General features: G+C 35.2%; 1 protein-coding gene and 1 non-coding gene across 3 annotated transcripts in view; one reads left to right on the top strand and one right to left on the bottom strand.

Moving 5' to 3' along the window:
• Dnajc3 (DnaJ heat shock protein family (Hsp40) member C3) overlaps positions 1 to 12,630 on the top strand; it is a 60,411-nt gene that overhangs the window by 40,415 nt on the left and 7,366 nt on the right. For both annotated transcript variants that reach the window (XM_015484149.2, XM_015484150.2), the window contains exons 5-8: positions 4,392 to 4,544; positions 6,211 to 6,392; positions 6,916 to 7,035; positions 12,517 to 12,622. In XM_015484149.2, coding sequence (XP_015339635.1) covers positions 4,392 to 4,544; positions 6,211 to 6,392; positions 6,916 to 7,035; positions 12,517 to 12,622 — 561 coding nt within the window. The remainder of the gene's footprint in view (positions 1 to 4,391; positions 4,545 to 6,210; positions 6,393 to 6,915; positions 7,036 to 12,516; positions 12,623 to 12,630) is intronic.
• Trnaa-ugc lies at positions 2,765 to 2,837 on the bottom strand. The gene has a single exon. It is a non-coding gene; the product is annotated as a tRNA-Ala (tRNA).

Here is a 12,630-nt window from a genome sequence, read left to right as displayed (position 1 = left end):
GTATTCTTTATGTTTAAGGTATTTTGTCAGATACGTGTATATATTTGCAAATATTTTAGTTTTCTTTTTTTAAATATTTTTTTAGTTGTAGGTGGACACAATACCTTTTTATTTTATTTATGTGGTGTTGAAGATTGAACCCAGAGCCTCACACATGCGAGATGAGTGCTCTACCGCTGAGCCCCAGCCCCAGTGCATATTTTAGTTTTCTTCAGTGTCTTTTATAGAACAAAAGCTTTAATTTTGACAGAATTTATTGTTTTTTTTTTTTTCCACTTCTATGGAAAGCACAAAGTACAAGGTGCTTTTGGTATCATTTCTAAGAAATAGTCATCAAGCTCTAAGTTATAAAACTTTTCTCCTGCTTTATGCTTTTAAGTTTTACATTTAAGTCTGTAACCTATTTTGAATTAAGTTTTGTATAATAATATGAAGTTAGAGTCAAGCTTGATCTGTTTTGCCTTTGGATGTCCCATTACTCTAGCAATTTCCTTTAGTGAGTTGCTTTTGCACCTCTTTCAGTTGGCTGTACTTGTGTGGGTCCTTCTGAGTTCTCTATTCTGTTTCATTGCTCAATGTGTCTGTCCTTTGCCATTCTTAGGCTCTCGATTACTATAGCTAAATAGTATTAAAACTTTCAACATGTTAAATATGGCAGTTTATTTTAGCAAAGAAGGGTTTATGAATTGGACAGTACTTAGAACCAGAAAAGGTTCAGAGAGCTGCGGTCTCCAATGTGGCCATGATTATTTTATAGAAAGAAATTGGAAATGAGGTATAGAAATAGCTTGATCGGTGAAAGTGCTGCCTTTGCCTTGTTTGGACATGGTCAGTGAGTTGACAGCCTGCAATTGGATGAGGTTTACTGCTTGTGATTGGCTGAAGTTCTTTGATTTTGTTAGGTTTTTAGTTTTGTTTTTTATATACGAAATCGAGTAGTTACTTTAAGTGGGAACTCACTGTAGGTGATAACCTCAGGCCATTGGCCTTGTGCTTTTTAAATTTAACAATAGTAAGCTTTAACATTGTGGATAACATAAGGACCTTAGAGTGCTTGAATGTAATTTCCTTCTCTCTGATTTGTATAATATTCATTTTTAAAAATTGGTTCTTTTCTTGGTTTCTTTTTTTGCCATTCAGAAAGAATATAAAGGCAAATTCCAGAAGTCACTAGAGAATGTGACTTAAGTATTCCATATTTTTTTATATATTATCAAGTGTATAAATTTTTTAAAATTTGTGCTGTTTACTCCCTAAACTATAATTAAATTTTTCAGCCTTGGCAATATTAGTATCTAAAAAACAAGTAGATCAATGAATGTATGTTATGCCAAAGTCTACCATCTTATTATTATTATTTTTTAATATTTTTTAGTTGTTGATCGCCCTTTAGTTTATTTATTTGTATGTGGTGCTGAGAATCAAATCCAGTGCGTTACACGTGCTAGGCAAGCGCGCTACCACTGAGCCACAACCCCAGCCTCTAACATTTTACTTTTTAAAATTAATTTTTTAAATTAATTTTATTGTGTATATTTAAGGTATACAACATGACAGCATAAAGATACATTTATAGTACAGTGACTGTTACTAAACTGGAAGAAAGTAATGTATCCATTATATCTACATCCATGTTTTTTTCCATGTGACAAGAGTACCTGTAATCTACTCATTTAGTAATAAATCCTGAATATGACTCACACATATTATTATTAACTATATTCCTAATATTGTACATTAATCATTAGATTTGTCAATCCTACATATCTGCTATATTGTATCCTTTGACCCACTACTCTCCATTTCTTATTTCTCAAACAGACCCTGGTACAACCACTGTTTTATTCTCTATGTAGACTGAAAATTTGTTTTCAAAAGATTCCACATATAAGTGAAGTCATATAATATTTTGCTTTCTGTATCTGGTTATTTCATATATTTGGCATAATGTTATGTCTGGCATAATGTTCTCTGAGTCCACCCATGTTGTAGCAAACGGCAGGATATCTGCCTTTTTATGGCTGAATAATTGTGTTTGTGTGTGTGTGTATGTGACAGTTTCTTTGTCCATTTGTCCACTGATGGACACTGTTTGATTGCTTTTACTTTAAAAATACCTGAGAAAAATCAACTTAGAAAAGGTTTATTTTCATTCACAGGTTTAGAAGTTTTAGTCCAGAATCTGTTGCTTTGTGCCTGTTTCAGGATAACACATAACTAGAGCTGGGATCCCATTATCCCCTTTAAGGGCATGCTCCCAATGACCTAAAGACCTTCTATTACACCCCACTTCTTTAGAGTTTCCACTTCCCCCAATAGCATCATGCTGGAGATCAAACCTTTACCACATGGACCTTTGGGGGTGGGGGACATTCAAGATCCAAGTATGGCAGAAATCTAAGTTGTTTCCATATCTTGGCCTTTGTAAACAGTGCTGCAATGAACATAAAATTATAGATATATTTACAAAGTGGTGATTTCATTTCCTTTGAGTATATACCAAGGAGAGAAGTTACTAAGTCATATGGTAGTTCTATTTTAATTTTTTTGAGAACCTCTCCATACTTTTTTCCATAATGGCTATAACAATTTACAGTCTTTTTTTTTTTTTTTTTAAATATTTATTTATTTTTTTAGTTTTCGGCGGACACATCTTTGTATGTAGGTGGTGCTGAGAATCGAACCCGGGCCGCACGCATGCCAGGCGAGCGCGCTACCGCTTGAGCCACATCCCCAGCCCCAATTAATGTTTTGTTTTTTTTTTTGGTGGTGCTGGGGATTGAACCCAGGGCCTTGTGCATGCAAGGCAAGCACTCTACCAACTGAGCTATATCCCCAGCCCTACAGTCTTACCAATATAGAAGGATTCCCTTTTCTCCACACCCTTGCCAAAACTTCTTATCTCTTTTTGGTAATAGATGTGTGAGTTAGCTTCCTGTTAGCAATAATAAGATACTTGAGATAATCAACTTATTTTGGCTTACAGTTTTAGAGGTATCTGTCCATCAGTTGGCTTGTTTTTGGGCACAAGCCAAGGCCATATATCATGGCAGGATGGTTGGTGGAGGAAGCTTGTTCGTTTCATGTGCAGGATGCAAGAAGAGAAAGAGACTGGAGTCTCACAGTCTCCTTTGACATCATGATCCCAATGACCTAAATTCCTCTAGACCTCATGCTCAGAATAAAGCCTTTAAAACATGGACCCTTGGGGGACATTCTAGAAGAAATGTCTTTTCAAGTCCTTTGCCCATTTTTCATCTGGTTATATATTTTCCTGATGTTGAGTTGTGTGAATTATTGATAAATCTTGGATAATAATCACTTTTCTGGCTTATAGTTTTTAAAATTTTCTCTTATCTGTAGATTGTCTTTTCATTTTGTGATTGTTTCCTAAAATCTCAGGTTATAAAAGTACAAAAATAAGTGGGACTTTAGACATCATAGTCTAATTTTATTTTGTCCTCAAAGGAGTCAGATTTACGTTCTATTAATCTAGGACTTTAATTACTATAATAGTATCCAGTTTAAGTTGGTTGATGTATATAATGGAAAACAAATTGAGCATCCTTTTAAAGTATGTATCTTTTGCAATCTATCCTTATTATAGAAAGATCACAAAAGGGGCTGGAGGTGTAGTTCAGTGGTAGGACATATGCTTAGCATGCTCAAGGCCCTGGTTTCAGTTCCACTCCCCCACCACACACACACACACCGAAAAAAGAAAAAAAAGAAAAAGATCACAAAAAGAATCTGTAATTTCACTAGTGTTTTTGGAATACTTTATGTGTGTTATGTGTAGAGTACCTTTTTAATCTGTCAACAACTACTCCATAGGGTGTAAGTACTGTTATCTCCATCTTATTGTCAAAATCCAGATAACATGGAGATACATGATTAATTCAGGATTTGGGTTTTATTTTAAAATATGTGTGTGTGTATACATATACATATACATACATATATATACATACATAGGTATTCTGTCACCTTTTATTTTTATGTGGTGCTGAGGATCGAACCCGGTGCCTCACCCATGCTACAAGCACTCTACCACTGAGTCACAACCCCAGCCCCAGATTTGGGTTTATTAATTATTTAGACTAGGAACATAAATGGTACTAAATCTTTTTCGAAGTATTCATAACCTGGCCACAGAGAAATGGTAAAACTTTTACCCTGTGTTACTTCTGTATTGGTTTCCTGTGGCTGTATAACAAATTATCCGAAGTTAACAGCTTAAAACACATATTTATATTACCTTAAAAGTTATGGGGTTAGGAATATGGGAATTAACTGGGATCCTCTGCCTCAGGGTCTGCTCAAACTTACTTGGAATGGTCAGACTTTGTTTATGAGTACTGGATTTAAGGTTTTATTATTTGTTCTTGTAGCTCAAATCTAATCCAAGTGAAAATGAAGAAAAGGAAGCCCAGTCACAACTTCTCAAGTCTGATGAAATGCAACGTTTGCGTTCGCAAGCACTCGAGGCTTTTGAAAGTGCAGATTATACTGCTGCTATAACCTTCCTTGATAAGATTTTAGAGGTAAGTTTCTTAGATACCATGCTGACAAGCGGCACTTACTGCTTTTTACTGTAAGACATGTTTATCACTTAAACATACAATATACCACAAAACACCTAGACAGAATAAAATGAACTTTCAGCTGTTAAGTGAAAGATTGTGTTTGTATGGAACATAATTTGCAACTGAATTTTCAGAATGTGCTGAAAACTGAGGTTTTCAGAATGTTTTGAATGTGCTGTGGAGCGAGAGTTACATATTTTCATACATTACTTGCTTTGCTATTTTGGTTTGATTTTTCAATTTTTGAGGGAAAAGAACTCTGGAGATTACATAATGGTGTAAGAGATGACAGTTGGTTGAAGAAAAAGGAAAGGAAAAATTATATTTGGGAAAAAAAGGAGTGTTGTAGGAAAGAAGGCAGACAGAGTTGACAGGACCCAGAGGGTTCTAGATAGGAAACTTAAATCTAGGGTTTCCCTGCCTCAGAAAGACTTAATGACACATGATTTTAGAAGAAAGTCTAAAGTAATGAAGTGGAAGCAGTCATAATTCATACTTAATTACCATTTTCACAGTATTTTGATGTACAGTTTCATTAAATCTTGGTAGTAAACTTGTATGTAGAATGGGCATTTCTTTCAAAATTATAGGGGAAATCTTGTGATATGAGCTGGTGGAATTTATGTTTTACTAAACTATGTTTTACAATATTAGGAAATGTAAAGTTATGACCTTTACTTTCTAACACTAGTTAGATTGTCCATTTTGACCTTCCTCACTGTCCATGATTCTTTAATTTATATGATGTTGATTTTGATCTTCATTAATGTGAAAATTGGGCATGACTTAGAGCAGTTCAAATAAATTATGTAAAGATACTCCCATATGTCACATTGCTGAGCTTTTGGGTTTATGTTTTAAAGAATGCCAGTATATTTTCTAAACATTATGGACTTTTGATAAAACAAATGGTGAAGCCTCCAGCCTTCTCACATTGTTTTTCCTTTTCCTTTATTTTTTTGATAAGAGGATTTAATTTCAAGGAAATGACACTTTATAAGAGAATTTAGTTATCAGTAGAATACACATATTTCGCAGCATATTTTACTCGATTTATTTTCTGGACTAGACATTAGAATTGTTAAGTAAAAAGAACTGACTATTGGAAATTCTCTCCAAATATGCTTCACTGGGAACAACCATGTATAGTAAATGCTATGTTGGCTTTTTTTAAATTATTACTATTCAGTTTTAGAATTATATAATTGAAGGAGGAAAGAAAAGGGCCAGATTAGAATTTTAAGATATTTTTGGAGCAACTGCCACAATTTTTTCCCCCCAGTATTTGGGATTGGATTCAGAAACATTCTGTCTCTGAGCCATATTCCCAGCCTTTTTGTTTCCTTTCATTTTATTTCGAGACAGGGTCTTGCTATGTTGCTGAGGTTGTCTTATAACTTGCAGTCCTCTTATCTCATTCTCCTAAATAGCTCGGATTACAGGTAGGTGCCATCTTTTTTTTTTTAATCATATTTAAATTGTAAAAGACTTTTAAACACTCTTTACAATACGGAAGTCATCACATTGAGGATGTTTATAAATATACAGATAAAAATATGTGGGATACAATAATGAGTGTTCATAATTTATTGTTTCTGAAAGTCTAGTTCTTTTGTTTCTCAAGGTTTGTGTTTGGGATGCAGAACTACGGGAACTTCGAGCTGAATGTTTTATAAAAGAAGGAGAACCTAGGAAAGCTATAAGTGACTTAAAAGCCACATCAAAACTGAAGAATGATAATACTGAAGCGTTTTATAAAATCAGCACACTGTACTACCAACTAGGAGACCATGAATTATCCCTCAGGTCAGTTTTAAGATTTTAATATTAGGGGCTGGGATGTGGCTCAAGCGGTAGCGCGCTTGCCTGGCATGCGTGCGGCCCGGGTTCGATCCTCAGCACCACATACAAAGATGTTGTGTCCGCCGATATCTAAAAAATAAATATTAAAAAAATTCTTTAAAAAAAAAAAAGATTTTAATATTAAATTAATATGTGGTTGACATTTTATACTGTTTATATATCATTTCTTACATTACTCTAGTTTCATAGTTTATTTTTGTGAAAAGTGTTTATTTCATGAAAGTAAGTAAACAAGAAGTAATTTGTTTTCTAAAAACAAAATACTGTTTAATGTATAATTCTATATAAGTCATTTTACTTTGAATTAGAAAATGTGTTCATGGTATAGTGTCATATACAAGTACATAGTAAATTATTAAGTATGTTTTGTTACAAATCAAAATACTATTTTGTGATTTTTGTATTTAATATGGAAAACTGATTATTTTGACTTGGAGCATTTTCCTTTTTTCAATTCCATGAGCAGTGAAGTTCGTGAATGTCTAAAACTTGATCAGGATCATAAAAGGTGTTTTGCACACTATAAACAAGTAAAAAAACTTAATAAGCTGATTGAATCAGCTGAAGAGCTCATCAGAGATGGCAGGTAAGAATATGTTTATCCCAACCACCCAGCCATTCCTTCTTACATCAGGTTGTGGGGACAAATGAACTACTGAACTCTACCAAGCTCATTTATTCTCTGTCACTGAGGGTGAAGTATTCTAGATGGCACTGGGCTTTAGCAAAATCACCAGGATTATACATTTTTAGAATAAGGTAGAATATAAATATTAATTGTATAGTATCCTTATCAGCAGATTTATGTTAGGCCAGATATTTTTTTATGGTTATAGATGGACAGCATGCCTTTATTTTATTTATTTGCTTTTTTATGTGGTACTGAGGATTGAATCCAGTGCCTCACACATGCTAGGCTAGTGGTCTGCCACTGAGCTACAGCCCCAGCCCTGTTAGGCCATATTTTATTGAGTGTCTCTTATATCAGGCATTGAGCTATGTACTAAGGGTACAGAAATGAATTTGACTATAAGTTTTTGGTCTTAAGTTTATTGCTTTGTGTGGAAGACAGACATATAATTTGCTGATTAATGGATAATATGATACCAAACTGCTAGAATGTATAGAGTATGATGGGAATACCAAAGAGGGGCTTTTAATGCAGTCCAAGGTATTAAGGCCAGAAGTTAAAAAGAGAAGCTTGCTGGAGAAGGTGATAGGTATTTAAATCCTAAGTCTAAAAAATACATAGAAGTTGCCAGAATATAGGTTGTGTCTGTATAAGTATTGTTTATAGGTGGTTTGTAGGTAGGGGCAGGGGAGTTGAAGAAAATGGAGAACGTTCCACACAACAGTGCTTAGTAGAAGGTAGGCTCTGAATTCCCTATTCCTAATACCTTTGGAAACTGACACATGAGAATGCTTTACCCAATTTCCTCCAACTTCTGGCAAACTATAATATTGTATCATAATCAGGATATTGATTAATTCCATTACCATAAGAATGTCTCATGTTGCCCTTTTATAGCCATAACTATTTCTCTCCTGTCCTTACCACTTCCTGAATACCAAGTTGCCATGAATTTATTTTCCATTTCTATAATTTTGTCACTTCAAGAGTGTTATAGAAATGGAATCATATAATATGTAAACTTTTGGAATTGGCTTTTTTCCACCTCGGCATAAATCTCTGAAGATTTATTGGATTATTATGTGCATAAGTATTTCCTTCCTATTTTTTGCTGAAATTTCCATGATGTATGTGGACTACACTTCAGCCATTCACCCATTGAAAGTCATAATAGCATTTTATTCCACCCCCAACCCCCACATTGGGGATTGAACTCAGGGGTGCTCTACCACTTAGTTATATCCCCAACCCCTTTTACTTCTTTTTTTTTTAAATATTTTTTTTAGTTGTAGATGAACACAATACTTTTCTTTTGTTTATTTTTATGTGGTGCCGGGGAACGAACCCAGTGCCTCACGCATGTTAGTCAAGCACTCTTCCACTGAGCCACAACCCCGGCCCCCTTTTTTACTTTTGAGAGAATATATAAGTTACCCAGGTTGTCCTTGAAGTTATGCTCCTGTCTTGGCCTCTCCAGTAGCTGGGATTTCACATGTGCATCATCATGCCAAGCTTTTCTTTCACTCTTTATCTTTTCATCTTCTTAATTGTTTTTTGTTTTGTGTATACACGTTTAGGATTGCTGTGTGGTGAATTGAGCCTTTTATCATTCTGTATTGCTCATTTCTGATAATTTTCTGTTACTTTATATGACAGTATAGTCTCTCTTGCTTTCCTCTGATTACTATTTACAAGGTATGGTCTTTTCTATCCTTTTACTTTCAGCTTGCATTTGAAGGGAGTTTCTTGAGGACAGCTTTCAGTTGGGTCATGATTTTAAATGTACCCTGCTAATCTTTTCTAATCACTTTATTTAGACCATTTACCTTTACATTTAATGTAACTGTAATAGGTTAGGGGCTTAATAGCTGTTTTCTTCTTTGTTTTCTGTTTGTTATTTTTCCTTTTGGCTATTTGAACACTTTTAGAATTCCATTTTTATTCACTTATGGAATCTTTGTATCTCTTTGCCCAGCTTTTTTAGTGTTTGCTATGGGTTTGACAAGTAGTTAGAGTCTATAGCATCATTTTAGTAGTTTATGTGTAAAAGAACCTTATTTTCCTTTAATAGCCTTTACCCTGTACTGTTTATTTATTTATTTTTATTTTTTTAAAGTTTCTTTTTTTTTTTTTTTAAGAATTTTATATTTATTTTTTAGTTTTCGGCAGACACAACATCTTTGTTTGTATGTGGTGCTGAGGATCGAACCCAGGCCGCACACATGCCAGGCAAGCGCGCTACCGCTTGAGCCACATCCCCAGTCCTACCCTGTACTGTTTATAATTGTCCTGTGTTTCCATACCACAATACAATGTTGTAAATTTTGCTTCAACATCAAACACAATTTAGAAACCTAAAGAAGAAAGAAAGTCTAGAATATTGTTTTAGTCTGTTTTGTGCTGCTACAATAAAATACCTGAAGCTGGCACTTTATAGTGTAATTCATTATTTTAGTGGGGCCAACATCCTATGAGGGCTCCCTGACTATGTCAGTGTGGCAGAGAAGCATGTGGGATGGCCTTATGATAACTTGCTTTCTAGAGAATTAACTTGGTTGTGGGATAACTTCATTAATATCTCTTAGAGGTGATGCCCTCAGGACTTAATAATTACCTTTCACTAGGTTCTATCTCTTAAAGGCACTGTCACACTAGAGACTAAACTTTGAGCACATGGACTTTTGGGAGACAGATCATGGCAAGTATGCATTCATATTTTGCTTGCTGTGTTCTTTTCCTTGTTAATGTTCTAAGATTCCACCTCTTATTCTTTCCTTAAGTTTTGAGTATTGAACCCAGAGCCTGAGCATGTGTTCTACCACTGAACTATACCCCCAACCCTTGTGTCTTTTCCTTTCATTTAGAAGACTTCCTTTAGGGTTGGTCTATTGGTGATAAAATTTTCTAGTTTTCTTGTATCTGAGAATATCTTGGTTTCCCTTTAATTCCCAGAGGAGATTTTCTCTGGGTATAGGATTCTGAGTTAATACAGCACCAGGAAAATTTTGTGCTACTACCATCTGGCCTCCATAGCTCTTGATAAGATTCTATGTCATTCTTATAGTTCTCCCCTCTAGAGTCTCAGGTTTCTGTTTTCAAGATTTTCCTCTTTAATAAGTTTAATTGTGATGTGTCTTGGCCTGGATTTCTTGTTACTCTACTCATAAGTCTAAACTTAGCTTCTTGAATATATTATGTGCCATATCACAATATTCACTCAAGATATACCACATATGTAATGATGGTCCCCTAAGATTAAGATGGCCTAATGATATAGCCATTGTAACACATTAGTCAGGTAAGATGTTGCTGGTGATGCTGACCACAACAGACTTGATAGCTGTATCCAAGTGTAGCACATACAACTATATATAATGCATAATAGTTGGTAATGATAGTGGATAACTATACTACTGGTTTTTATATACAGAGTATATTCCTTTTAGTTGTTTTTTTTTTTAAAAAGTTGACTATAAAACAGCATGCTGTGTTATGTCAGCAGTAGCCTAAAACATTGTGTTAGAAGCCAGGTCTGTACCATCTGGTTTTGTGTAAATGTTGTCCTTGACACTTCTACGATGATGAAACCACCCAAGTACACATTTTCAGAATGCAGCTCCATTGTTAAGCAACGTGTAGGTTTAGCCATTATTTAAATACTTCTTTAGATCTTTGTCCTCTCCATCTTAGACTACAATGACATGTTAGATCTTTAGTTAGAATCTCACAGGTCCTTGGGAGTATTCACTTAAGACTGTATTCTTTTTGTTGTTCAGATTTGACAATTTCTGTTCCAGTTAACGAATACTTTTCTCTGTTCTCTTTGTTTGCTATTGAGTACATTCAGTGAGGGTTTTGTTTTTTTTTTAAAGAGAGAGAGAATTTTTAATATTTATTATTTAGTTTTTGGCAGACACAACATCTTTGTTTGTATGTGGTGCTGAGGATCGAACCCGGGCCGCACGCATGCCAGGCGAGCGCGCTACTGCTTGAGCCACATCCCCAGCCCTGAGGGTTTTATTTTAATATTTTTTTAGTTCTAAAAACTCCATTTGGTCTTTTTTTGCTCAGCCATCCTGTGCTTTTCACTTGAGTTAAACTTTATTTGTAATTGCTTTTTCTTCATGGCTGCTTCAAAAATCTTTATCAGATAACTCTAATACCACTGTTTCATTGGGATTTAGTATTTTTCTCATTTGGTTTGAGATTTTTCCATTTTTTGATATGAATGGTTTTTAATTGAAACAAGGAATTCTCATTTTGTTATAAGGCTCTGGTTTTAATTTAAACCTTGCTTTTGGCTGGGTTTTTCTAACATAATTCCAGCAAAGTGGAGGATGGCACCACCTTGTTACTGCTGGATGGAAAAGAAGTTTCCTCCTTGGCCTGAGGGTGGGGAGGGTTTCTTGCTAGAAAATAGGTTGGTACAGGCAAGAGTTCTGGCTCCTCACATGGTCTTCTCCATTGACACCACCATTGGAGGAGTAGGGTGGAGGAAAGTCCTGGCTCCCTTTTGGCCTTTTCTGTTATTGCCTTAGTAGAGATGGAGGGGAACCCCATTCAGCCTCAGCAAGGAGATGTCTAGGTTCTCCACTGGCTTTTGCTGGTCTCAGGCATGTTATCTGAGGTATTTGGCTGGACTAAGGCCGTTACTGCTTTGCCCTTTTCAGGTTCTCTGGTCAGGGAGACTTTGGGTTTTTATTTTTGCTTTTACATTTTTGGGTTGCTGGCATCTTCAGCTCCAAGTCTGGGATATAGGAAGCCAAAAATAAAGCCAGGGAATTTACCATCATGTTTTTCCCTCAGCTCCTAAGGCCACTAGATAGTTTGTCTTTTATCCCCTCTTTAGACTCTTAATATCTAGGGTTTTTAGTTGTACTTTTCTCAGTTTCTCCAGTTAGGTACATCTATCAACTCTCCTAAAAACTAGCTTTTCTTTTAAATGTATTGCTCTTAGAAAGCTTGGAAAGTTGGGAATTTAAGCAGGTTCCTTCTATAAGGAACTGCATTATACTTCTTTGTGAATATTGGCATTTACTGATAATAACAGCCCATTATGTGCCATTTTTTCATAAAAATGTGTAGTAGCCAAAAAATAAAACTGGAACTCTGTTTTGAAAGTGCTCCATTTAAGTCAAACTTCAGGTGTTTTGAGTTTCAAAATCTGAGCTTTGGTCTGTAAAGGACTTCATCACTGGGTTTGGTGTTCATAGGCATGCCTTGATGTGTCTGGGTATATCTCCTGTGGCCAGGTGTTTAATCTCTGGACTGTACCTTCCATGCAACTCTGGGTTAACAAGGTCTGAACAGTGTTTAAAGGCAGGTGCTCATTTATTTGAATTGATAAAACAACCCACAGTGAAGAGAGAGGGTCCTTTGCACATCTCAGGAAATAGAATTTTATTGGTTACTCATCATATTTTGCTCATTTAATAGATACACAGATGCAACCAGCAAATATGAATCTGTCATGAAAACAGAGCCCAGCATTGCTGAATACACAGTTCGTTCAAAAGAAAGGATCTGTCACTGCTTTTCTAAGGTAACAGT

Source organism: Marmota marmota, unplaced genomic scaffold (genome assembly GCF_001458135.2).
Source record: "Marmota marmota marmota unplaced genomic scaffold, marMar, whole genome shotgun sequence".
Taxonomy (NCBI): domain Eukaryota; kingdom Metazoa; phylum Chordata; class Mammalia; order Rodentia; family Sciuridae; genus Marmota; species Marmota marmota.
The sequence above is the reverse complement of the archived record's forward strand: the minus strand, read 5'-3'. Positions and strand labels throughout refer to the sequence as shown.